This window comes from Nylanderia fulva, unplaced genomic scaffold (genome assembly GCF_048542155.1).
Source record: "Nylanderia fulva isolate GAGA-0341 unplaced genomic scaffold, ASM4854215v1 Scaffold6, whole genome shotgun sequence".
Classification (NCBI taxonomy): Eukaryota; Metazoa; Arthropoda; class Insecta; order Hymenoptera; family Formicidae; genus Nylanderia; species Nylanderia fulva.
Window position 1 is genome coordinate 94720 of NW_028190698.1, and position 27999 is coordinate 122718.

The window sequence follows — 27999 nt, forward strand, 5'->3', positions numbered from 1 at the left end:
TTGCTGCTGCTGATGGTGATGCTGCGGCTGCTGGTGGTCTAGCTGGCCGAAGTCTGGTTGGGCTTGCGTCTGAGCACGCAGGTCCAGGGCCGCCGTCGCGTCCGAAATTTTGAGGCCTTCGCGAGAAGCCCGGGCTACCCCCTTCCGGCGCAGCTTGCCCGCTTTTTCGCACCCCTTCCGGTAAGCAGCTCGACGGCCGGCACACCTCTGCGCTCGCCGCCGTTCCTTCCTATCTTCCTTCTCGCTCGGCCGCTGTTTTCAGCCTCGGGATCGTCGTAACGATAACGATCCTCGCGCCGCGCCGAGCTTCGACGTGGGCGGCGGGCAACGTCAGTTACTCGCCACCTGCTGCGACTTCCCGGCCCTGCTACCTACCGCCTGGCTCATGAAACTTCCTCTTATAATCTCTCCACTCCCTCTTCCGGGTCCTCTCCCAGCTCTCTCCCTCTCTCTATCGCGCCTCCCCTATATCGTAGCTGTTGCTGTTGTCGGTCGCGATGCCTCGCACCGCCGATCGGTGGTTGTATGCACGTCCGTAATGCGTCTTTTATCGTGAGATGGCTCCTTACGTACGCGGATCGTTGTCTCGCCGCATACGTTTCGCGTATCCGTTCGCGTTTTCGCGGTCCGCTCGATCCTATAGATTCTTCTCTCTTTCTCCACTTCTTCTCCTTCTTCTCGTTCTTCTTATTCTTCTCCCCCTCCTCTGGGTTGTCGTATGTGATATGTGTGGTGTATGTGTGTGTGGGTGGGTGTATATGACGTGTTGTGCTTTATACGTCTGCTTTACGTGAGTTGTTTGCGCGCGCGAGCGAACGTTCTCCAGCAGATGGGAGAACGGTCTATTTTCCTTCGTCTATCTAACTTAAATTCTAGCGTACACTTAAGTTCAGGTTAAAATTCAGGATTGCCCAGCCCGGACGGTGTGAACGAGAAGGATAGTCCACGCGGACGCGAATCGGTTTATCGGTCGGAAGGTCCTTCGCTCCTCTTCGGGGTGAGAAATCGCACTCGCGGATGATTATCGCTCGTCCCGTTTTGCCCTGAGTATTTTAGCCCCGTTATGTTGGATGTGCGTGCGTGTTGTGTGTGCGTGCGTGTGTGTGCGTGAATACCCGAACGCGCTCGAACAGGCTGTAAAGTTGGTGTCCGCTGTCGCGCGCGTCGGCTTGAGTCGGTGAATTCGTGTGAATTCTTTTAAGCGGGACGAGAGCGTTTCTCTCCGGGATTTCCGTCACTCCGTTTCTGCTTCCGGCTGCTTCCTCCGATTCTCTTCTTCTTCGTCGCGTCCGTCGATGACTCCTCCTCGAAATGCGACTCTAGCGTTTAACTCTTTAAAAGGAATTCTATTCGATTATCGATCACCGCTCGTCGTTACCGATATCGTCGATGGTAGTTGTGGTTGCTTCTTATTATCGTTTAGGTTTAATTAATATTGCACTTAGGTACACTCGTTTTTTGAACACACTGAAATATATGTATGCAGCGCGGGGTTCTCTCTCTCTGTCTCTCTCTCTCTCTCTCTCTCTCTATCTCTCTATCTTCTTCCGATTCTTGCTCTGCTCTTACTCTCTCTCCCTCTCTCTCTCTCTATCTCTCTCTATTTTTTCTCTCCTTCGATCTTTGTCTCTCTGCGCTTCCGTAGCTACTCCCGATCTTTCCGTTCTTCTATCTCCTTTATCGCTATCTTCGGATGCGCGCGATCGATTCGCTAATCACTTTCTTCTTCGCAACCCCGCTTCTACTCGTTCGGCTCTCGGTCTTCTTGCGCTCTTCTGCTTCTCCGCTTCTGCTTTGCTCGTCTTATTCTGCTTCTTCCGCTTTGTCCAGTCTTCCTCTCCTGCGCGGGAATCTCTCGCTGCAACGCGTCTCCCGCTCGAAGCTGCAATCCAGAACAAGAAAAATACATTTTTGCGTTATTCGGTGCCGCACGCGCAACAAACATTCATACGACATCGACACGACTACTTTTTCAACGTCAGGCAACTGTTTCACACGATTTTCCTCGTAATCGGAAAAAATCACCGGAATGTTAATTGTTTTTTAATATTCAATCGGTTGTCACAATTCACTACGAGAGGTGGGATGCTCGAATCTTATTATAACAATCAAATCTAAATGCCTCGACAGATTCGAAAACGCGAGGATAATGTCATTTGAAACATTGATTTTTATCGGATTGCCTACAAGCAGAAGCAGCAATCTCAGTGTGAAAATATCGAGTGCCGAATAACCGCGATATCACAAATCAAGTAAGAAGAATCGTAATAAAATTTCGCGCGCGATATCAGAAAAGTGTAATCTTCGAGATTTTATGATCTTACGGCGAGATAGCGTTACTGAACGCGTTTCTCTTTCGACTGACGTTTATGAAGGGTTACACTTCCGGCCGCGACACAAACAATAATTTCAACCAGCACTGTCAGGAGCACGCACTAATTACGCGACATTGTAAATTTCGTCCGTTTGACACGTCCAACTCTCGTGTCGATAACATTTAACATTATACAAATTCATGCCCTCCTTTTCGCGATGCAGACTCTCGTGATTACGTGATTTTTTTCAATTAGTTTCGCATTTTAGGAAAATCGGCCGACTTGGAAAACGCGAACGTCTTTTGCCGTCGCGTGGTGTTTGCCACTGATAATGATGGAAAGGGTGAGAAATACGTAATGCAAAGATGTAGGATTAGTAATAAAGAAATGAAAACAGTTAATTCTGCGAATGATGCATTAACAAATGAAATGTTTATTCACAGGAACGAGTGTAGTGTCGCGTAATGAAAAGGTAATAAATCAAAGCACAGGATAAACGGGATAAAAATAAATTTTCGGAGCACTCTGATAATATATATACATATTCTCGTAAGAATATAAGATATAGGGTATATACGGTATTTATAAGTCGACGTAGCATCACTGCGAGCGTAACGCAATGTCCCACTATGACACTACCGTTCACACGTCCAATTGCGTTCGCGATCGTTTTTTCCGCCAATCTCTCTCATCTCGCTTATATTTCATGGAATTGAAAATTTGTATTTTCTCCGTCCGGGTTGATTCGCCGTCCCTCGAATTCGTCCCCGACACGCGCATTTTTTTTTTCTCGCGGAGACTGTCGCTGATCGAGGAAGAGGGTTGACGCGACGTCAATGAAATGCCAAATAATTTGTTGCGACATATGACAGGCTTACGCGACGTGACGAGCATTGTCGCCCGCTTGTTGAATTAACGATCCGAAATGATGACGCGCGAATGTTCGCATAATTGCTAACTCGTTTACTCGCGACATGGCGACTCGTTACGTTTATTGTTCGCCGCGTAATTTCGCGATCGCGAATATGATTGGGATGATAGAATTATTCGCGTGTCCGTGCGCTTTCGAGACGACGATCGAAATTCTCGCTTCCAGGTTATTTTTCCCTCTTCCTTTTCTCCTTTCGTTCTCGCATCTTCGCGATCTTACCGAAGCACATCGTATCGCACTACCGGGAATCGAGAGACGGGATCGAAGCGTGTGCGATCGCGACGAAACACTGTTGAGACGGCGACGATGACGTACCGGGCATGTCAGGATTCGGAACAGAGGATAGGAGGGGGTGGGTCAGTGGTGGTCTCGATGGCCGAAAGTGGGGAAAACTGGCTAAAATGACACGAGAAAGAAGAAGAAAGATGCGTCGGCATTCGCTAATGACGAGGTGGTACGTTGACACGTATCGGGATAGAATATTGTTGTCCGGAAGGAAATCCCTTACTTCGAGAGAGATCGTGAGTTGACGGAGCGATGCGGTCGACGATGGTCGGTAACGCGCGGCAATACGTAAATCGTTGCACCTCGGGTCCTCGCGACCTTCGTGCACGGTATCGGCCAAGACACTGTTCTTCCTCTTCGGAGGACGACGACGACGACGACGACGACGACGACGACGACGACGACGTACGACGGGGGAAAAAGCTCTCTCCTCTTCCGCGTTCGAGTCCTTGACGGAGGAGGAACCGAAACTGACTCGGGTCTGCGGCTCGCGAGAAACGCTAAGTCCTTCTCCGTCGGGGGCCGGTGGTGGCGCGCTTCTCAGACCGCGTGCGTCTGACTAAAAGCCACCCCCTCGTGCCTTAAAGAACGCGTGTTCGGGTAGGGGCGTTGTCTTAGGTGGTGCGCGGCCGCGAAATTTCTGGCCACCTCGGGGCGCCTTCGCCGTACGCCGTTTCTTCACCGCGGCGATCTCGTACGCGGGTCCGACGGGCCCGGGCGAGGGCCCAGGTTACCGTGGACCGACTCGTGACCCCGGCCGCGTCCACCCACGACGAAAATCTACCTCCGTGAGGACGAAAAACTGAGGCCGCCGTAGGACAGGAGTTTTCAAGCTACCCCTCTTTTCCTTCGCCCCCACCAGACACGACGCCGAGGCGCGCGCTCTATCTCCCCCTTTTCCTCAAACTCTCCTCTCTCTTCACCCCTCGCCCAAGTGGGTGGGTGGGTGGGGGTTTCTCCGCCGCCGACTCCGCCGACGCCTCGTACGGGGGTAGCGTCGTAAGGGGTGAGAGAAAGAGAGTGGGGCCGCTCTCCGTCTCCGTTTCACCCGGCCAAGAAAACCCTCCCGGCAGGAGGGAAGGAAACGCTCGTAAGAACCGATTATCTATCCCTGTCTATCTCGATCGCTATCTTACACTTCGCGGTTACGTCCTGCCGCACGTAAGTATACGCGAGCGAGCGAGCGAGTTCTTTTTGTTCAACCTATGTCCTTGAAAACTTTTCGCCAACTCTTTCGCGAACTCTTCTTTAACGAGATATAATAGCGAATACGCGTGCGAACGCCGCGAATCGGGGTACTCGACTGATGAAAAATTCTAGGGGGCTTCTGCGTAAGGGGGTGTAGCAGTCTGAGGTACGAATAAAAAGAAGGGGGACCGTCGTATAAAAATGGCCTCCTCCCTCATGTGTGTCCCGTATGGCAACATACGCGTGACTAACTATGCCGTGGGGGCAGACGTTCTTTTTTATCCTTCCTTTAGGGATCGAGTTACGTCGATACTAATACGCGCGCAAACTTTGCTCGCGACAATTAAGTCGATCGGGTCCATTGATCGAATATGTATCGAGTCGATCCCATCCGTCGTTCTTGCCATTCTCGTTTTGAAAGTCAAATCGCGATTTAAACGTGGATCATCGACCTTGCGGAGGACGTCGACTTTCCAGTGGACGCGCTATGCGCGATGCTCATTTCACGGCGGAGGGTGGTCGATGGTGGTCATCCTGCTCGTCTTACGCACCCTCGCTCGCCAAAGTAGACAACCCACCCGCCCTTCCTACCCTTCTTCTCCCTCCCTTCCGAGCTCTCATCTAACGTAGCTGCCCCACCATCGCATTAGGCTCCTATTCCTCCCTTCTCCGCCAACGTCTTTTCCCTCTCTGCACGCTCCTTCGTCCGTCTTTCTCCCACCGACGTACGCCACCCTACATCCTTTTCTCTCCGTTCTTTCCCTCCCTTTTTTCAGCCGCCTCGTCTCGCACCCCCTCCCACCAAAGCGACAACCCCCACGCGCCTGCTTTTTTACGCTGGCCTCGTCCTTTTTTCCACGTGTATACCACGTGGAAGTATGAGTCCGGAGGGTGGGGAGGCGCGACCCCTTTTTTTTTTCTTCACCCTGCCCCGCGCCGAGACGACGCAACAACGCGCGTCCACCCTTCTCCATCTCTTTTTCTTCCCTCGAGTGAAAAGGCAGCGGCGATAAGAATAAGCGGCGAGTGAAGAAAAGAGCGTCGCTAGCGTCCGGTCGCATCCCTCCACCCACATCGCGTCGACCCTATCCGCGTCTCTTCCAACGCGCCTGCGACGAGGGTGGTGGACCGTCGCGCGAAAAAAGTTAGCCAATAGTCCGGCGGACGGTGGAAAAATCGAGTGACCTTCGCCACGTGCGACACCACGCGCGCGCGCGCGCGCGCGAACCTTCTTTGTCGCGGTGCGACGGACCGTCGAAAAATCCTCTCCTTAAAGGGATACGACGACCGTTATACGTGTATGACGAGATCGATTATTCCGACGTATAGCTCGCCTCGCCGCTCACATGTATGTCTGCCAAGCAGAATTGGAAAGGGAATCGCGATATTTTTAGCAGCGTAATTTCTTCAAGTTTTTTCACTTGTAAAAAACGAGGGTAAATGTTCAATGATGAAAAACACGTCTTGGAGACACAAAAAATACTCGTATACGTATATATTTATGAGGAGAGATGTCCAAGATTAGCTCTAAGTATCTACTAAATGTTGCGAAATATTCGGTTGATCCGGACGTCACCGGAAGGCAACGTATAGGTAACGCACTACCGACACGAGGGTCTCCGGCACGAAAGTGGCCGGGGAGCGATCGCGATCGAACTTCCGCAGGCTGCCGCCGTATGCGGGTGGAGAGAAAGAGAGAGGCACTCGCGCGCGAGAGTGTGTTCCTCCGAAAATAAGTACGTACATTGGGCAATCGAGGCACTCGCTTTAAATTACAAATGAAGCGGCCGGCCTGATGCGGCGTACGCGAGGATAAAAACAGGTGAGAATCGAGCCTCCGCGCTTGGTTTATATAGAGTGGGTGGATTGTCAGGTATATATACATATGTGTGTGTGTGTGTACGTACGCGGCATTTTAGATCTCAATCCCGATCCCGATCGGCAGCTGGACTCGAAGAACCGACCAACGGACGTGTACGAACCGCGGGTACTTGGCGTGTACGAAAATTGTTGCACGTGCACTTGCAATTCTGACGGCCAGTTGTGTCGGCGCGGCGCGGCGCGGTGCCTTGTAAATCGCGTCGATCGACTACCCCGATAGGACGTACGCCTCTGCGTAGGAAGACATTTGTCTTCTGATCCTACCTACTTTGAATCGTCCGCCTTCTTCTTCGCGAAAGTGCCGGCGGCGGGGGAGTGCGCGAAAATGCGTCGACGAAGGCGGTCGTCGGGTGATGGAAATACCACCGGGATATTTGTGTCCCATATGTATGTCCTTTGAATTTCCTGGCTTGCGATAGGAGGACTAATATTCCGAAATTACGATTTTATCCAAATTTTTTCATTTCGAGTAATCAGATTTTCAAAGAACGATTATGAATTTGAAAATGGAATAAAAAACCAGATGAAAAGGGAGACCAATATATTTAATACGTGTCAATAATTTTATTTACATGTAAAAAAAAGGAATTATTTTATACGAATGAATTTTGAACGTGTCTGTCACGTAAAGAGAATTATAAAACAATAATCCATTCGAATCGCTTTGTTTCGCTGCTCGTGTGAAGTAGCCTCGTCTCAACCCCTCGTCGCGCGGAACTACCCCGTGGTGAGGTGACGTCTGGCGGCGAAATAAGGAACGAACGAGTGGAGAAAAGGGTGAGTCGTTTTAAGGTTTTTGTCCGTGCTAAAATATCGATCGGAGCGAAAGGGGCGATGACGACAAATGCGATTACATAATGCACACATTTCATTAAAATATATAAATGATGACACGTACGCAAAATTTCCAAGAAATATAAAGGTAATCTATAGGAAATAAAAAAATATGAAATTGCTTTTTAAAAATAATATAAAAAGTATACTTTTATATTCTTTGAAGAGAGAGATCGAATAATATTCGTATGAATTAAATAACGCAATTTAATTTTGAGACTAGGACAATTTTCCGATAAATGAAAAATTTATGGAAGAAGGAGAGTGCTTATTTTTCCATGGCGATAAAAGCGTCAGACAATTAAACTCACCCGCGCTATGTTACATCGATTTCAATCCTCAACCACCTCACGCGCGTTATCACATATCGACGAATATACATATGTCGCGATACGAGGAGACGCACTATTTTATTCGGCGGGAAATGAGATTAAGATCGTCGCGACGGTCGCGATTCGGCGAATCGGTGGAACGTGCAGCACGCGAGCCATCGAAACTGACGGCCCGGATTAAGAATTCTAACGGTAGGAGTAGCCGGTCGGCTAGTAGGATGAAATGAGCGACGCGTCCGGCGCATTACGCAATGAAAGAAACAAATGAAGCTTAATAGAAAAACTGCCCGCGCTAGAAAAACCCATTCCGTCGTGCACTTAGTACAGCTGCGTCAGAAAGTGCATCGGTCGTTCTTTCTCCCCTCGTTTGTTACGCGACGAGATGATGATGATGATGCATCGCGCGGTCCTCAACGAGTGAACACTTTTTTTTTTTTTTTTTTTTCGCATCCGCTGCGGTCAAATTTAATCCGCGCGATTTGATACTATATCAAGCGCGATATTTTAATTGAAATATATGCACGCGGAAAATTGTACGCGCGATGTTCTTTCAATTTGCGATGCATCGAACATGGAACAGCGAGGTCATCGGAATTGTCGCGAGTCAGCGATCCGAAAAACTGAACGGGGAGGCAGCGAGACACTTGATGAATTTTTCAAGTCCATTCGGACGGACGGCTAATTAACTCTAGTAATCGAGCAAACGTGTAGAATCGGTAGCAGCTCACCGCTGTCCGGTGTACTTTGTTCCGGTTCTAAATTTGATTTACATTAAATATGAGAACGCTCTCGTCGGACGAGCGAGCGAGCGTGCATACGCGTGCACAGTACGCGTGCATGCCGTATCGCCGCATTAAATATAACCAAACGCGGCAAACGCGCGTAATGAATCAAATTATTTCGGACCGCGGCGCGGTTGAAGGGGGAATAATTTATCCGCGTGAAAAGGATAAAAGCGGGGAAAAAAAGAACGAATTGCAGATTCGTCGAGAGAAAGCAAACGGATGGACACCGATTCGATCGAAACGTCCGCTAGGATCGATCGATTCCGGATAATTCGGGATGTCAAATACGCGCGTCGCGAGATCAAAGACGCGTGTGCGTGCGTGCGTGCGTATGCGCGCGAGCGTTTGTCAAACGCGGAGAGAGAACGCATCGTCGTCGTATACATTTTTCCCGACTGTACCACCACCGTCGTCTGTGCGGCTGTGTCAATAGGAGCCAATCTAAGTACATATGCACACACAGACGTAATGCAGCTCGCCGCACACACAGTGCGGACTCGTGATGCAATCGTGTGCCTCGTGCCTCGCGCAGTTTCGACATTCTCTTTGCCCCGCGCTATGCGCAAAGTGCGGCAACGAATTCCGCGATCGGACGCGATCGATCGATCGGTCGGTCGGTTGGTTTGTATATCTGTGTGTATATGTGCACACTCTGAAATTTTAACCTCGGAGCAAATCCGAGGATCGACCCGGCGTCCCGAGGACACCCCGAGGTTGACGATGACGATGACGACGACGAGCGGCTGATCCGAGAGAATATCGAGAGTCGTATCGTGTTTTCCGAGACTCGGTGCGAACCGCGAAGAGAGATAAGATAAAGCGGATCTCCAGGATCAAGGTGAAGAAGATAGCGCGGTGACTTTGGGTGACAAAGTCGTTCCGGGAATAAAAAATTCCTCCGCGTTATCGGAAAAATACGACGCGTATATACATATATATATACCATTCTTATTAGCGAACGTCGGCGTTTTCAAGTTTTCCGCCAGCGCCAAAAATATCCTCGCCTCTTTCTCGTTGAAAATACCTCGCGAAGAGAGACGTTGGATTGAATTTTTAAAAATGCCGATTATTATCGAATCACTTTCATTATTCGCAAATCTTTTCAATTACGCAATTTCTTAGGTCGAAAGCGATGAAAGAACGAAATGATTTATTAGACGGTCCGAAATGCAACGATGCGAGATTAATATGGCTGACGACGAAAATAGCGAGATAAAATTTATCGCGTTATTATTGTTGACGATGAAAAACAATCTATTCTTTTTTCAAACGATTAGTGGATTCGAAATGTGTGTGCTAACGACGGTTGATTTCGGAGCGCGTGCAACAACGCGGGTCGCGTCGATGACGAGAGTCTGCGAATCATGAAAGATGGTGGCATGCAGACGCCGGTCGATGATTGCGAATATATATTTTTGCCCGCGCGCACAATCAGTACTTTCCGTCTCGTATATTTGCCGTAAAGTACGAGGGGGGGCTAGCCAGAGAGCGGCGGAATATATACATAGAAAGGCCGTTAATCAAAGCGACAGCGAGCTCCGGTCCGGGCCGAACGGCGAGTTTTGCCATTTTTGGGGGGGAAAATTTTCCGTGGAAATCATTGACGTCGCCCGGGTCATCGACGAGCTCTACCCGGCGGACCGAACACAGCTATATATACACGGGGCACACAGATGCGCGCGGAGGCACGTGTGTGTACCAGAGTACACAACGTGGGAGGCCTGTGTCTCGTATATATCGGGGTGGTAGTTCCCGCAGAGAACGGCGTGCGACGGCCTCCCATTGGCCTCCCATTGGCCGGTCCGGGGGTGGCTCGCTGCAGTCATCGATTCAGGCAGTCATTGGCTGACTCGGCCCCGGCCGCCATTTTGAATGACTCCGGGATCAATACGCGGGGTGCGGAAAAAAAAGTGCATGCAGGCCCACCACCGCCGTCGCTTTCTCCCCCCTGCCGTACCCTCGGCCGTTCGCGCTCACCCTCTCGCCTATCTATCCGCCGGTTCATGCAACCACCGTTGCACCAACCCTCCTTCTCTTTCCACCCAGGGGCACCCTAACGCCTTTCCGCCGCCGACTACCACCCCCTCCCCCGCCCTTTTCCTCTTCCCGCCCGTCGTTACCGCTCTTCCTCCGATGGCATCCCCGGCGTAACAACGCCAACCATCGAAGGGGGTGATCGGGGCATGCACATACATATATATATATATATATATACGCGCGCGCGGAGGAACGTACGCGCATACACGTATATATATATATATATACATATACTCGCGCGTTTGAAAATCATCGAAAAAATAGTCGGCGAAAGCGGGGTTGCCGGTGTTTCGCCGCCGCCCCCGGCCATCGTCACCGCGTTCCACCGTCATTTCTTCCCCCCTCCTCGTTCCCCCGCCGGGGTTCGCGTCGCGAGAGAGTGCTACGTTTTCAACACAGGCTAACTCGTCGGGAAATAGGAAATTTGAAATCGAAGCTTCGCACCGACGCCCACCCCCTCCCTCTTTCTCCCGCATCACCCTTGATCATCGGTGGAGCTCCCGGGCCTGGCACCGGACCTGGGGGTGCGTCATCGAACTCGGGAAATGGAATGACTCCGTGCACCGAGCGTTCTTTGTCTCGAGGACCTAACCCGCGCCCTTTTTTTCTCCGTACTTTTTCCCCATTTTTTTTTCTCTTTTCACGCGAAACGAAGAATTCGAGCCGCTCAACGCCGCGAGATCGACTATTTGGTTGCGCGGAAATTGGCATGCGATAAAAATGATAGACGTTCGAAATTTCGTATAAAGCGATAATCTTTATGAAGATAAGCGTTTAAAATTAGATCGATATCGTCGCGAGAAACTTGTTTCGTTTCAAGTTCGCCTTACGACAGAGAGTCGCCGGACATCGAGTCTCGTTGCACGCTACTTAATAATCCGCGAATTATAATGGTAATACGTATAACACAGCGAATCTACCGGGTAACAGTAGTCATTACGGTAGTCGCTATTATTACGGCCACTTTCGCGTTTAACTGTTTTACCGTAATAAGCTGCGGTCGTTTGCGAGACGCGAGAAGAGAGAGAGAGAGACAGGCCGCGGCGCGAAAGTATGCATTACGCTGGCTAAGTTTTATAGCGACCGTTGTTAGGTGGTGCCGCGCGCGCGAGGTCTGTCATTACATGGTAAACTTGTAAAACAGTTGCCTTTGGACGTAATATTATTTGCGCGATAATACGAGTTTAACAGCCCAAGATTTATCGTTCCGTTTACGAGATCCATCCGCGAGCCGCTAAACGACACGGCGGATCTTTGTCCAAGTCGCGCCCCTCTTCTTTCTCCCTCGATTCCATCGAGCGAGAAAGAGAGTTCGCTCGAGAGGATCTTCATTTCGAGAGCTTCTCCGCGAACATGGCAACCGTCCCCCTTTCGAGGGTCGCGATTTCACGTTTGGAACGAAAAACTTATATATATATATATATACAAGGCATGCCATGCAAAGAGATCGATATTCAGAGTTTGTTGGTGTGGTACTTACGTTTGGAACCGAACTAACTGAAACAAGGACATAAGGCTTCTCTTGGTAGCAACGACTTTTAGATCACATTTTTAGTTATTAAGAATTTTATCGTTTTTTTTCATATTTTTCGCTTTTTAAATTTACGTTTAAAATCTAAAGTTTCTCAAAACTTGTTAAAAATATACTTTAGTCATATCTTTACAATTTACTTTGTAGGCGTCTAAAGTGTTATTTTTTTTTTGTTTGTTTGTTTCTTTCCCCCCTGTGTCTCTCGTTTGTTCCTTCGACAGTGTAGGTGTACTCTTCTTCTTTAAGGCAATGCTTTTGTTTCAATTTCGTTTCTTCTCTTTTTTTGGTGCTTTTTTTCGCGTATTTTTCTTGATTTTCTCTTTTTTCTTCTTAATCGTCGTCTTCTTACTCGTCGTAATTTTGAAATCAGGATCGCTCGAAAGTGTTTTAGCTTCTCTAAATTATTGAAGTCTTTTCGGCAAAACTTAAGAGGAGTTGTTCAGACGTTGTGTTTCACAGACAGAAATCGGTGCGTGTTTCGGAAACGGCGAAATTAATTTTTCAATGAAATAACTATGACAACACATAACAACACAGTGCGACGCGTCTGAAACGGAAAAGAAAAGGGGACGTCCTCGTTACGATCGATCCGTCGAGTGACTCGGGGATCGACGGTGGATTTTGTTCGCGAACAAAATCCACCGTCGTTTTTTTTTAACGCAAATTTTTAGATTTTTTTTTTATCGGTTAGTCTCGGTATGCGATTAACGTGCCGCGCGAAAGGTTTGCGGAGGGACCGAGAAGCGTACGGAGCGACGAAAAGGTGCATCCACGACCATGACAGATTCTATCTCGATTACTACAATTACTATATTAGTTAAGCTAAAATGCGAATGTACGATAAAATGAAACGAGATAACGTCGAGTATTTTTGTCGAAGGCTCGAAGAACGCACTGTCATCATCGATGGTCGCACCCACCGGGGCATCCCCCGAGGTCTAGTCGGCGTCGGTCTAAGGCCGTTCGAATCTCCCGCGTGAACGAAAGGAAAAACCTTCGCTATAAGAAGGGGGCCACGTGACTCGAGGAACGAATGAGCGTCTTTGCCACCCCCGCCGTGGCATCCTCGCCCGCCCCCTCCACCTTCTCTCTTTCCCCTTCTAGAGAGGCGCGCGGCGTCGCTCCTTGCGCGTCGTGGTAAGACGCGTCGGCACGCTGCCTCCGTCCTTCTCGCGCCCTCGTAAGCTCCCTGTCTCCTTTCTCCCTCTCCCTCTTTCTATTTTGCCGCGCTCTCTCCATCCTCGTGCTTTCCCGGACTTTTCTCCCCCACGTGCTCCTCGCGAATCGGCAGTGTCTGCTGGCACGTTGCGGGGTGGCGATCTTGGGAGAAAGGATCTCTCGAGCAAGGAGCAGCCCGCTTCTCTCCTTCTAGCCGCCGTCTTCCTTCCTTCCTTCCTTCCTTTTCTCTCTCTCTTTCCTCAGGGTCCGCGAGCGCGCACTTGGAACCTCTCTCCTCGGGGAAAGCCCCACGGGAAGCCGCCCCCCAAAGTCGCGTTCTCCCGTCGCGGTCCCTCCTTTCTCTCTACGAGCGGACTTGTGTACGCGACGCGATATATTACGCGATTTCCCCGATTTCTCTCGTAGCGAGCACCTCCGCGATCGCGGCACGCGTCTTTGACGAATCGTCACGGCACGGCCCGCCGCGTTAACGCGGATATTTCCGTAGGATTTCGGTAACCTTTGATAGAGGCATTGCGAGCATCCCCGTGTCTGAGTAGCAACTGCGCCGTGGCCCCGTGCCGGGCACCCCCACCTCACCTCCTCGCCGCCTCTATCGCACCACACACCGCCCGCCGCCTAAACCGTACCGAAGCGAGCCACCAACCCTCTCTCGGACGCGCGCTGGCCCTCCACCCGCGCTCCATCTCGCTCCCGCCACCGTTCGCGCTCTCGCACATCCATCCGTCCATCCGCTCGCCCGCTCTCTCTCTCTCTCTCTCTCCGCTTCTCCCTTTCGCTCGTCATTTCCCGCGCGCCTTCCTCTTTCGCGCCCTCTTCCTTCCCGCGCGCCTTCCCGCTCGTCCACCCTCGCGAACGATGTGCGCTGTATGCGATGCGCTGCGCTCTTACATCTTCGGGTGCGCTCTGCGCTTTGCGCGAGAGGCCATGCCCAGCCCGATGTGCGCGCGCGCGCGCTGCGCGGCTTGGCGTACCGAGGCCGAGGCGTCAGGTGGATGACGCCGCGTAGACCGTTTATAATGACGATAACCGGCCAGCGCGGCTCTCCTCTCTCGAATCCGGATAAGTTTTCATGGCCAGCGGCGCCGCCACGAATACGATGCCGTTGACACCCGCGTCGCATCGGGGGAAGGTGCGAATACGATTTGGGTAATTTAGTTCGCGGGAATTAGGCGCGGGAAACTAGCGCCTAATTTTTGCTCCCTCTTGTCGTTAATGGTTCGCACGAAGACGAGGTAATTGACCAATCGTATATCGTCCATTGCCAATTAAACAATTTCATCATTTTTTCAACTCCACGAGAGCAATCTGAGAATTCTTGATAATTACTCGTGATAAATATCCACGGTGAGCGGACGGTAATCCGCTGTAGAAACTTCTCGCTATTAAAGGGGAGGACGTCTTCTCGAGTTTAGACGCGAGTTGTTCCAACGTCGCGAGAGTTGGATATACTTGCGAGATCGATATTTTCCGGAGGTCGCGGATTTATTCCTTAAAGACGTTCTCGACGATTATTCACGGGTATTCAATTATATATAGGTTTTGCGCGATTTAACGCGATAGTTTAAGTAGCGCGCTTTGCAGTATCTCCGTTCTCGGGACCGGGTAGAACGGTTGGTAAACGATGAGGGGTGGCTTCTCTGTCGCTATTGGGTAATAACGATTTGGAGGCGTTATCGTGGCTTTACATCCCTTTGGCCCTGGCGTGACAGTAAGGTTAGCACGCCGTTGTTGCGTACACGCCAGAATGGAGTTCACGTTCATCGTGTATTTCGAATCGTGGCACTGACCACAGCATACTCCATCCTACTTTGTAAGATGGATAGACGAGGAAATAATGACTTTTTTTTCGTTCAACTAAACTCTTGAAGAATAATTGATAAGTATTTATCATAGTATATAATTTCGAGATAGATTCCAATCGAACGTACTTATCCCGATATATCGGGCAAGTACGAGGGGGACGACTTTTAATCTCCGATGAAATCCGACCTGCCTGGCACGTCGATCGGTTCGCTCCGTCTCTCTCCCTCGCATGCAATAACAATTTGGAGGCGTCCGTGCGGCTTTACATGCTTCGGTACCACCGTGACAATAAGGTTAACACAGCGACATTGCGTACGCGACGTAACCGGGTACGTACACCATCGTATTTCGAATCCTAGCGCTGACCGCAGCTCGCTCCATCGCGCTTCCACGGGGGTTGCTCGGCCGCCCCCAGGTCGGCGTGCCTCGCCTCTGGAAATTCTCCAGCGGCATTCCCTAGCGCGAGCCTTTCGTCGATAGAGAGGCTGGATCTTATTACGACCTGCAGACTACGCGTCGAGGTATGATTTCGTTGCATATGATGCGGGGGACCCGGGGAATCGATCGATTCCGGGGCCATCGTTTTCATTTCGCTCGCCACCGCTGTATTTTCTGCCCGCGAGACTTTTGCGCCGGTAAACAAAATATTCGATAACATAAAATGGAAAATTGTATTTGTGATTTTATCAACACAGAATTACATGTCAAAATTTTAACACCGAAAGAGAGACGGGAAAGAGAATCGTAATATTATCAAATATAAAAATAATACAATATATAATATTACATTACGGCCGTAAAATAAAAAAAATATATATATATATATATAAATGTATGTGTGTATAATTGATATCGAATTTCGAGGTCTCGGCGCATCCTTTCTTTTTCATCTCCGAACGTCAATCGCTCCTTCCGCAGAAGGAAGATGCGGTTCAAAGGGAGAGAAGAACCGCGGTAAGGAAGGGTGGCCACGACTGAAAAAGAGGGATCTCGCAGACGATCCTTCTCTCCCTACCGTGCTCGTAATTGTATCGATTGTCTTAGGGCGACACTCCAACCGTTACGTTACGGCGCTACGAAAGGTGCGCTCTCTTACGTCCCCCCTTAGCACCCTTAGCGGGGTGACCCGCTTTGTTGTTTCACAACCGATCGAAAAATAAAAATTCCTAACCGGATGAGAGTTTGACCTGGATCTTTTGTGGAGAGTAAGGGGCAGCTCGTAGACACAATGAGCCGACGAAATATTTGCATACGCGGACGGCCAACGGCGACGGCATGTGGCGCATCGCATGGGTTACTTCGCTCTTTCGAGAAGGGGATCGAGGAAAGGGTCGATAAAAGGGAAAAAATTGGATTTCGCCGGCACGGCGCATCGCCCGTACGAGGAAGGCCGACACGGACGGCCCAGGTAGATAGGACCGGCTGACAAGGGGATGAAAATCCGTGTTTTTTCCACCCTTCATCCATCCCTCGGCCCATCGGGTAATCATAATAATGAGAGGAGAGAAAGAGGACCGGTTGACCATCGGGCGGCCCCGAGGGGCGATAAAACAATCGCGGCTCATTTTTTGCCGCGCCAGCTGCAGCCGGCAGCATCAACCGCGATCGTCACGACCTTTGGACACGTTGCGCGGGCCAGATTCTTCATTCTACTTCTAGTATCGCCCGACTCTTAGGCGACGTTAACGTGTTCCGAACGTCGACGACTCTCGGCTAATTTAATTTCCAAGATGTTCAATTCACTATTCAACGTTCGTTTTGCCACGCGAGATCGATTCACCCATCTGTAAGCGAGAGAGGATCGGGAACGTCCTTCCCTCACGGGACACCCACTTGGCTAGTCGCCTAATGATCAGCGGAGAAATCGTGCGATGGCGAGCGGTAGAAGAGAGACGGGTTGGGGAGGTCAATGGCTGACGTTCTGGGTAATTAGTAAAAACAAAGGCCGCGAGAAGGAATCGAGAAATAATCGTCGGAGACAAGAGAAAGACTGCTGAAAGAGAAGCAGTCGGAAAGGGCGGGTATATAGAGATGCGCGAGATAAAATCTAAATGAGAAAGTAATCCCCCCGGACGTTGACGAGGAAACGAGCGGGCGCTCCTCGCGGTGAGAAAGGATCCCAAGAGGCGCGTCTCTCCTTTTTCGTCCTAGGTCATGGCACCTGGACGCTCTCTGCGGTGGCCCTCCGCGAGGTGTAAACACCTAGCTAGAGCGCATCTCACACACAGCCGGCCCGATCGGGCTAAGCGCTCGGGCTTAACCTAACCCAACCTAGCGTGTCGACGACCACCGCCACCACCGCCGCCGTGGCGGCATGTCCGGCGTATGTAGGTAGGTGGCCCTATCGATTCTCCCACTTTGAGAGAAAATAACGGGGATCTCTCTCATGGACGGAGATCCTCCGTGCAAAGTTATATCGCGCCAAGTTTCCGTCCCGCAGCGGCAGCTCGCTTGGTCGGCGCCCTTTCGAAATGGAAGGGTGAAACGAAGGGCTCGCGGGCACCCGGGGTAATCAAATGAAAACAAAAATCAGCGCGGAGCCAGCCAATCTCTCGGACGACCGAACAGCGGGAGGAAGAAGAAAGTTACACGGCCAACTTTCGCCTTTTTCGCCGCAATTTGCGGCCGATTCAGCCGTGAATCTCGGTCCCCGCTTTGTTCAACGAAGACTCCTCTCTCTCTCTCTCGCGGTATTTCCATACCGCTCGACAACTGCGGCGAAGGTCAATGTTCCCTTCGTCGAACTTGTGCTCGCGAGCGATAATCGCGTATACCTACAAACGCGATCAATCGCGGGTTCGAATTATTAAGCCTCCGCTGAAACGTTACTATATTTCGTGCTGCTCGATTTCTTTTTTTAAAAATTAAAAAAAAGAAAACAATACTCGACTTTATACACGCTTGACGATTCTTGTCCTTCTCCGAGGTCGGCAGCGTGAGGTGACCCAGATTTCACAAGGTTGAATCGCTCGTGTCAATAATTTTCTTTTTTCTTCGACATTCTCGAGTATCGCGTGACAGAAGACCGACTCTGCTGTCGGGAGAGAGAGAGAGAGAGAGAGAGAGGTGGAAGTAGAAAGGGAGGGAGAACGTGACGCGCGAGAGACGAGACAATCTGTTTATTAAGCGTTCCAGATGGGCCAGATGCCCATTCTCCGCGCACACGTAACACGTGGATAATCGGAAGAGCCGAGCCGACCATCGTCGCGGCATATGCCGCGATCTCCCGTGAGAGCAGCTGCATCAGAATGTATCGACACTGCAAGTAAGGTGTAATCTCGAAAGATTATCGCGCCGAAATACATATACGTATATATGCCTTTGTACTCTCTTGCAGAGCTTTATAACGACGCGATCTTCTCGCCGAAACGCGAGAGAAGAGGTTCCGCAAATATTTCCCAAATTAATTACTCAATTTATTATTTATTTACACATTTTACTTATTATTTATATATGTACAGAGATATGCTTACAACACGCGCGAGAGTGTCTACATGTACGCAGTGTACACACGGTATATTTGGACGGAATTGAAATGGTGTAATTTTTAAATATTTATCCGTGTTCCTCAAATAATTGCGTATTGATCGATTTTGTATGACGGGCAATATTTGTACGATTTTATATTCCGTCTCTCTGGCCGCTCGGAAATTTGGCTGATACGATGTCGAATCGAATTCGCAATACTCTATATAAAGTTAAAAGTAAGTCGCCGAATATTTCGGCCATTTCACTCGAGGTCATCGTCGTCGAGCTTCTCATTGTTCGAGTCGCATCCCTTTGTGCGCGCGTGTCTGGTCTGTTTTCGGGAAGGGAACAAAAGGCGCGGAAAGGGGCCGAAAAGGAAAAAAGGAGAATGAGAGAGAGAACTTGAGGGCGGCATTGTCCGCCGAATATCTATCTATGAAGAATGCGAGCGGAATGATTTCGCGTCGTTGCTCCCGTTACAAAAAAAAAAATCATAATTATGCGACACACAGCGAGGTGCTTCGGAGCCTCTGTCAATCGTCGATTCTCTCTATCTCGCTCGCTCTCTCTCTCTCTCTCTCTCTCTCGATGCAGCCGGCGCATTCTTGGCACGTCGTTCGCGAGACGCGTGAACTTTGTTTATCTATAAAGTCGCGTCGCTGATTAAGTCGCGGTAAAGTCCGGAAGGGGGTGAGAAGACGATTAAGATCCAGCAATGTTTCAAACGTAAACCACGTTGGCCAACTCGGCTCGGTTTCTTATCGTCGCTCCTCTTATAATGAAATTTCTCCGCGGCGAAGAAAGTTTTAAAAGTGCAAAAGTGCGCCGAGAGAGAGAGACAAAAGAGCGACACGCGCGCGGGGAGTGGACGAGAGATTTAAGAGGATCATAAATCGAGACGACGTCTTGGCGCCACGAAAATCTCGAGATTAGAGCGCGCGCGCGCTCTCTCTCTCTCTCTCTCTCTCTCTTTCCTCTCTTTTCGCTTCGAGAAAAAAGGATTGTCGTGAAAACTTTCGCTTCGTTAGTGGCTCATTTTTTATCTTCATCTTTCACTTCTCTGGACGGAAAATACAGGACGATCAAATTTATCAGCATCAGATAGGGATACTATGTCGTGGATGTTGAGAATTTAATTTTTTTTTTTTTCAATAATTATTGATACGAGAAACGCGGAACATATTGCAAATTTGAACACTGGTGACGCTTGTTTCTAATTGAAAGGCAAAGTCTGTAGATTTTTAATTAAGAAAATTCAAGATCGACCTCCACCGGTCCATCCATCCGTCTATCGAGTACTGCCTGTTCCTCGGAGGCTCCTCAAACAGTTTTATAATTGATTTCATTTTCATTTATTTTAGCACGAACCCCCAACTCCCACCTCGCTTCCGCTCGCTCTCTCGTCACTTGGTCGTGCCTTGAGAAGACAGTGCCATTCCCCCTTCCTCCCCCACGTAGCACCCTGTCGTCGCCGCGACCTCACGCCGCAATCAATTTAATGTTTTAATTAAGAGAGTATCCGTGAAAAATTAGATTTTAATCGGATCGCACCTTTCCATCGAGGCGCCCTTCCGCAATTTTCTCTATTTATTTTAGGGTGGTGCCCTTTAATAAATAATTTTAATTGCTCTGATATTTTCGAAAGACAGGACTTTCGAGTACCGTCGCTCCCTCTCTTGCTCTCTTTCCTTCCGTCCTTCTTCCGTCAACACAATTTTCGGTGCATCCGATCTTCATCGACCGATCAGATTCGTTCGCGTTCAGACCGAACCATTGGCTCGTTTACGCGATTAAATATATATAACTTTGTTCTTCTTTTACAACAAGTAGAACGAAAACTTGTCAGTTTCGCAAGACTGCCGGCGCGAAATTTGGCAAAGGACGTTCAATTCACGCCGCGATCGCGTCGGTGAGAAATAACCAAAAAAAAAAAAAAGAAAAAAAAAAAGAGAAGAATGAGAGCTGTTTACGCGCGTGTTTTAATTACACGCAATCGAAATTTAATTAACGTCGTTACTCGGGGCGGACGGGGGTGGGACGAACGCGCGAAAACGATCGATGAATTGTCCTCGAACGGGCAAATCAGTTGCGAAACACACTCCCGCGCTGCCCCGGCTAGCGCGCGCTCGGCGCGGTCTAAAAAAGAAAAAGGTATAGGAGAGAGAAGGTCCACCATTTTCCGCGGCTATTCTAGAGTGTTATGCAACCGCCGACCGATGCATTTGGCCGGGCAGAGCTTTATGGCCGAGGCTCGCACGCGCAAAAATGTTTGTTTTAACTTTGGTGCCCCCGCCACCCCGCTCCTCCCCCTGCCCATAATATTGCAGCCCCTCCCGACCATATTCGAATTCGGTTGCCAGCCTTGAATTATTCAGAATGCGAGAAAATCCGTAAAATTAGACCTTTCGCGCTTTTCTGTTTGTCTCTCTCCCTCTCTTTCGTTTTCTCATCTATTCTATCGCGGTTGAAAAGTTGGCTTCAACGACACGAGCGGACTTTTCTAGCGTTAGCACGTAAATGCGTCGACGGATTAATCGATGAGTCGAAATTAACCCGCGGGCATTCGCGTCACGAAACAGGCGTTGCTTCGAGTTAAAATAGCGCGTAATAAATGCTCGTTTGTACTTTTATCGGCATGGATATTTTAGAGGGATAAAAACGGAGGATAAAGTTATTAAATTTTCGCAAGACACAATTGCGACGAATATAATAAGGAAATCGTATTTTGAAAATATAACTCGATCGTCGCTATACGTCACGTTAACTAAACGATCCACAACAATGATATAATCGCGCGGTTAGAGACCGACGTCTATCTTTTGCAGACCGAACGTGTTACCGAATAACGCTTTCAAGATATTTCCATTTATAAGTCGCGGTATTAAACAATGGATATCCCTCTTCGGCACGTTAATGGAAATCGTCTTAAAAAGTCGCCTCATGGCCCTAGGGATGCCACCTGCGAAATTTCGAAATCTTCCAGCGCGTTTCGGTAGGCGTATTCCCATCGGAACGCCTAAAAGAAAGCGAGAAAGGGAAGGAAGAGAGTGTGTGCGTGAGAAAGAAAGATAGAGAATCGAGTGGCATGCCCTTTCCACATTTTTCACCCTCCATTTTTACGCCATCTTTCGTTAGCGGCGACCCACCCTCTCTGTATTTCCCCCGACTAAATCTCCTTCTCTCTCACACCCATACATATATTCTCTCTTTCTGTTCCTTTAAACTCCCCCTCTCCCTCTGTCTACCGTCCTTCTCCATTCGTTACATGGCTCTTCCATTGTTTTGATCGATAAAGCGCAATTGAAATGACTTTGTGCGACGGATATCTCTTTTTTCATAACTGAGTACAATCAAAAAGTATATCGTACATATACACATCAAACGATAGCGGATCGATCAAACGGGGATGATTTTTATTTTTTTTATTTTTTTTTTCTGCCGCATCGTAGAATTGATTTCAGCGCAGACGATTTTCGTTATTCGGATCATGAACAACGACTTTCTGGATACTTAAACTTTAGCGGCTGAGAGATAAGAGAGCGAGAAGGAACTTTTTATCTTCCTATAGAAAGGAAAGAAAAAGTCTAATTTCCGGCTTACAATTGGACGATTCAATCTGTAAGGATAATAGAATCTCGTGTAAAAGAAGTTTTCTCTCTTCTTTTTGACAAATTGGGAGCTGAATTTTTTTTTTCTTTTTTTTTCGACAATCTATAGTGACTGAGCTTTTTAAATAATTATTAGACTTTCCATTTATTTTATTTGCCTATTACATTTCGTAACGAAACAAACAGCTTGACCATTGCATTTTATCGAACAATTCGTGAAGTATTAAATTTCTGTGGCTTTATGAATATTTTATATACGTCGAGCCGGTCCTTCTATTTTATCAATTTTGATTCATTTAATTGGCTAAATATTTTTTAAATCACGTTATTCATATACGAACGCAGACGAAACATCGGATAAACTTTAATGTTAAGCGCGACTCTCGAATTAGCGTACTTTTCATATTAATAACTCTATTTTAGCTACGCGTATATATTTCTTCGTGGAATAGTATTCATTATCCCGGTAATTTTATCGCCGAAAATAGTCGTGTCCATCATCACGAATACTATGAATTATTATGATACTTTTTGAGGCTTATCCCACCGCGCGACGAAATAATTGTACTTAAACTTTAGTTTCTAGCGTTTATATATATATATGTATATCTCGGCAGACAGATTACTTGAAAAACTTTTATATATTCTCTTTTAGTAAACTTTTACATATACAAATGTTATATATATTCGAGTTAAAATCTCAGGAAAGCTCCCTTATCTTTTTTTTTTTTTTTTCATATTACTTTCGAAATATGCAATTCGAAACTATAAAGATAGAAATGGTTGCTAATATATTAAAAATGAGGAACGCAAAAAAGTGATCATCCGGGCTTTTTTTCTCGCCCGTCCCCGCTCATCATCTCGCAAGCGAGCACCCAGTATTCTTCTCGCGGTGTGCAGAGAGTAATTATTTTTCCGGCCCTCATTCTCATGGCAGGGCTAACCCCCTCCCCCTTCCTCCTCTTCGCGTTCTCTCTCGAGAAGAAAGAAAATGTAAGGGTGACTCGGGATAGTAGGAAGCAACCCTTACGTCGGGAACGAAGCGTCGTACCGCGAGTAATTCGAACGGGAGAAAAGAAATTAGCGAAATTAAACGTCAGGCCGTGCCTCGAAAAGATCGGAGGGACAAACCCCTTCGCGTCCACTTTTACCGGGCACGGACTGTTTGCGATTAATTATTCGAAATGAGATAGAGGTCAAAAATGTCGAAAGAGAAGGCGAGAGAGAAATCGGACAAGTACTCTCGAAATTATTCCGAGCGTCAGGATACATCGCACTTGATAATAAAGGACTCTAGCTGTAAATGCGCGATCATATTCGTCCTTGCGTTACATTCGTTCGCTCTTCGATTGAAACGCGAGAGATGTTTCGACTCGTAACCAACGAGTACATCAGATATGCTGTTTAAATGGAGAAATTAAAACTATCATTATCGGGAATTTCGCGAGTGCGTTAACATCGCCGATGAATATTCTACAATTTCACTCGTACGTATAATTGTGAGAGGGAATATTTTTTATTTTATTTTTAATTGCGAGAGGACGGAGAGAGAGAGAGAGAGAGCAAAGTAATAAAAAAAATGTAATAAAATTAATAAAATAATATTAATACGTATGTAATATGTGAGAGAACATTTTCTCTCCCATTTATAAATGTGTGTAACCTGAGAGGGGGATGGGGAACGCGTCATCTAATTTCGCGCGCAAATGATCGTTACGATTCAAGCGAGATTGAATAGACAGCGCCGCAATCACGGCACACCCGCTACAATCGATTCGATATGTCGATCGGCGAACGATTCCGACAAAACACCGAAAAGGGATTCGCGAGTATTTTTAGTCGGGCGCGCACACGTCGCGCTGTAACTCATATATTTGTTAAAACCTCCCTGGTCAAAAGCAGCACCTCGTAAATGGAATTAATCTGTCGATGCGTACCGTGCGTCCATTTAATATCCATCACGCGTTCATCACTGCAGAAGCGATCCAGCCGGTGCTCGCCCGCCGTTGGTTGCCCTTCCTCCTCTCCTCACTCTCGTTTCCCTTTTTGCCGCGGTAGGTCCTTCTTTTCCGCGGCGTCCGTCTCTCGCCATCGAACTCGCGCGGGGTTCAACTCTCGCCGAAACTTCTAATTTCGTGGGATCCGCGACGTTGACCGGCCGATGATGACAAATTTTGTGCGTAGCATCTTAATGCGCCGCGCGCCCGTCGAAAACTGACCCCGCAGCCGGCCACCTTAAAAAAAGGGGGGCAGAAGGGCCCCTAAGAGACGGATGGATGGAAGAGAGGGATGGCCCATCTCGCCCGGGCTCTTCTCGCGAACGAGTGGGGGGTCGAGAAGGGGCGAGAGCGAGCAGTCCAGGATTCTTTCATTTTTTTTTTCTCTTCGCTTCTCTTTCCCTCTTCGTGCGAGCGTTAGATTTCGTCTTCCCTCCCGACCAGACGTATCTCAAGATGGGTTGAACCTGTTTAAGGGCTGTGTTTAAAGATCGAATCAAAGGGCGAATGGTAGGGCTCGGCGAATGTATCTCCTGGAAACGCGCTATTGTAATTGTAACATCATCGTTCTCATGGCGCTGTCGAGACTATTGTGGGACGAACTCGTTTATTTATACATACTTTTCAGCGGGAAAGGAAGCGCGAGGGTTTTCTCCCGGATTCTATGGGAAACGGGCGGTGCGGACGGCATTCTATTATATGGTATATGTATATATATATATATATATATCGAGGGACTTTGGGCGCAACGATTCTAATATTCTGTGAGATTCGAAATTTATTTAGACGACACATAATACATCTGTCCTTCGAGAGGATTAGAACAATCGATCGATTCCAACTTGATAATATAGCATTATATAGTCTAGAGTTACACCCTTTTTCACAATTTTTCGACAACCCCGGATTGACGAAGAAGAGCGCGCGCGGGCGCGAATCGATATTTCCGGTTCACGGGATTTTTCAAAATTCATCCCGCTTTTATTCTCGGCGCACACAACGCACAATACATATGCCGGCAGTTATTTATTGACGCACGTTCACTTCACATGTTCCCCGATACACTTTATTTGTCCTTTATTATTTATCGCCATCGAAATTCTGCGCATTGTTTTCCAAAACACTGCAACTAATCACCGCCACCCTGCTTTCTCTCTCTCTTTCGCTCCCCCGCCCCCGCATCCCAAACCTCACACCAACCCTCGTGCTATTTCCCCGTACACCGCCACTTCTACCCCCGCCTCCCTCTTCTCTCTGGCACCTATTCGATCGATCGTTCCGCACGACCCTGCCACGGATTGTCTACGGTCGATCCTCGATACCTTGTCGGTTTTCGAGGTAGCTACGCCGACACTCTCGGCATGTTCGTCGAGGAAGTCGGGGCGGCAGAACAGCGGCAGCAGCAGCAGTAGCGATAGCGATAGTAGTAGTGGTAGTAGTAGTAGCAGTAGTAGTAGTAGTAGTAGTAGGGTGCGAAGCGAATTCTCGGAGAGAAACGAAAAACGGAATTGGGAGACATTGGGAAGATTTTCCCGACGTCATTTCCTCCATCCGCCACAGTCTTTCGGTTTTGTTAGTAGTTTTGCGTCTAAAGCGTACCCGGCAGAGTTTCTGCAAGCAAGGAATATTAAATGTTTGTTAAGGTCGAAAGCATGAAAGAATTCAACGAAGCGAGACGCTTGGCGATTCAAAGTCGATTTTTTTTTTCATTTTTTTTCTGAATTTTAGATTAGATTATATAGATTTGATTTGCAATAGAACGAATATTATTCGAACGTAAAATATATACAGGGTATCTTCGTTCTATCTGTGTCACATACTCTTCAAATTAATCTAATATATATTATACAAAATTAAATAACTATAGTAATTATAATTAATTGTAATAATTATTTCGTTATTGAATCGATAATTGAGTTATGTTCTTGCGTCTTATTGATGAAATTTATATCTCTCGTAATTAAATTTTCATCGAGTTATTATTTTTTTCTTTCTATTTAATTATTCGAATTTTTATTGATTACTTGTTCTCAAAGTCGAAACATTGTAGGAAGACATCTCTTTCGACGTCAGTAGCAGATTTATTAAGAATGCCATATCTAGCCAAGTCACCTAAGCGATGTTTTTTTTCATACCTTTGTGAAAACGCTATATCCGGCGTAAAATTCAAGACTCCCTCGTAATCGCCGTAATCATCATTTTCGTCGTCGTCCTCGTCATCGTCATCGGCATCGCTCTCTTTCGCTCGGCGCAGCCTGTTTTTCCAGTTCATCCGACGCCGTTTCCCGAGTCGTCGCGTTTCCTCTTTTCGCGCCTCATCCACTTTTCCTCTCGATTCCGATATCTCTCTCTCTCTCTCTCTCTTTCTCTGCTTCACCGTGCACCGATCTCGCGCATCGCGAGAGATCACTCTCGCGATCGATCGTTACCGAACGCGCGTGCCCTTTCGCGTATCGTACGTTTTTTCCGCGTCGGAAAGAAGGACTTCTTACGTTTCTCGATCGACGATTTTTTCGCGAGTGTTGTGTACCGGATTAAGCTACGATAGCGAGTTTCCCGAGGCTCTCGACCAATCCTTTTTTCGTCTCGCTATGACCGAAAAAGGTGAAAAAACCTCCGTATTTTGACAATTAACATAATTTTTGCATAATCCTGTCGTGTCCTTACTTGCTCGTCGCGAGACTGTTTTTTTTTTCTTATCGATCAACGAACACACGATCGGATTAGATCAGATTGTTCGATCAAGTCGAGTTTGTGGTCCCGGATGGGAGCATCGTCGATTCTTCGTTCGCGCGCGATTGGGAGAATCGAATAAACGCGAGACGACACAATTGCGACACCAGCCAGATGCGTGGATTATCGAAGACTCGGCACATGCGATATCATTCGTGATCGCTCTCTCGATACACCCGTTAGATACGATGCATCAAAATTGGCCGAATATTCGTGCGCGGTGATTCGAATTCGACGGTAGATGAAGTCGAGCGTCGAACACGATACTTTTCACAGAGAATCACAGACTTTTTTGGTGATTTTCTCGGCCCACCTGAAAGTTTTCCAAAAAATTCAATAGAGTTTTCTCACTATCCGTGAATCCCCCAGCAGAGAGGGGATCGCGAAGAGAGAAGGGTTTCACCAGACCGATGACTCGCACGTGCGTATACGTGCGTATATACGAGCGTGCACGCGCAAACGACCGGTATACACGATACGATAATTCGCGCAGACGCGCTCACACACTATGCGCAACCAAGAGACGGAGTTGCGAAGAAGAGTATCCGAACAGAGCACTTGGTCTTCTTTTCTCGGACCCTCCTGCGCTCGCTCGATCCCCTCGTGCGATCGAAACGATTTTCCGAGCAGCTCGCGAATTTTCCGATCGCGGCCGCGAGAGAGAGAGAGAAGAGAGCTCCTCCTGGTGCGCGGAAGCGCGTCACTGAAATCGTCTATATATCTCTCGATCTTTTTATCAACGCGCGATCTCTTCTCCTCCTTCTCCACCCTCTCTTTCTCCCCTGCTCTCGTTTTTTTTCCTCTCCTCTCTCCTTATCTCTCCGCGGATTCCCTCTCCGGGTCGTCTCTCTCTCTCTCTCTCTCTCTCTCTCTCTCTCTCTCCCTTTTCTGACAATTGGTATCGCGCTCGCGCACCAGGAATCGGTTGACGCACAGCTCGCAAGCTCTCTCTCTCTCTCGGGGACGCGCGCGGATCGTATACTCGCGGGGGCCTCGACTTGGATATTTCTGCGATTTATTGCGGCGCGACTTAGAAATGCATCTAATGCGGTGCACGCCGCATAGAATGCATGCATGCACCTTGGCGGG

General features: G+C 48.3%; 1 protein-coding gene and 1 long non-coding RNA gene across 3 annotated transcripts in view; one reads left to right on the plus strand and one right to left on the minus strand.

The window, feature by feature from the left end:
• Positions 1–1741: 1741 nt before the first annotated feature.
• LOC114935038 (uncharacterized) lies at positions 1742–27981 on the minus strand. Of its 2 annotated transcripts, XR_014925909.1 has the most exons (3): positions 13798–13834; positions 12069–12666; positions 1818–1882 (listed from the first exon to the last, which is right to left on the minus strand). XR_014925909.1 is itself a non-coding variant. In XM_085487847.1 (2 exons), the coding sequence occupies exons 1-2, from the start codon at positions 26447–26449 to the stop codon at positions 1804–1806; spliced, it is 216 nt and encodes a 71-aa protein (XP_085343973.1). In that variant the 5' UTR covers positions 26450–27981; the 3' UTR covers positions 1742–1803. The 2 variants fall into 2 exon arrangements, 1 of the variants encoding a protein (XP_085343973.1); XM_085487847.1 differs by lacking the exons at positions 12069–12666; positions 13798–13834 and adding an exon at positions 26313–27981 and having other exon boundaries at positions 1742–1882.
• Positions 18273–27999, plus strand: part of LOC146720819 (uncharacterized) — a 121965-nt gene continuing 112238 nt past the window's right edge. Inside the window, exon 1 of the long non-coding RNA XR_014925910.1 lies at positions 18273–18369. This is a non-coding gene — a long non-coding RNA (uncharacterized LOC146720819). The remainder of the gene's footprint in view (positions 18370–27999) is intronic.

Coding starts and splice junctions, on each gene's coding strand:
- LOC114935038 (XM_085487847.1), bottom strand. CDS start 26,449: ATGAACTGGAAAAACAGGCTGCGCCGAGCGAAAGAGAGCGATGCCGAT. Junction 1,883..26,312: donor GATATAGCGTTTTCACAAAG/GTATGAAAAAAA, acceptor TCTGGATTGCAG/CTTCGAGCGGGAGACGCGTT.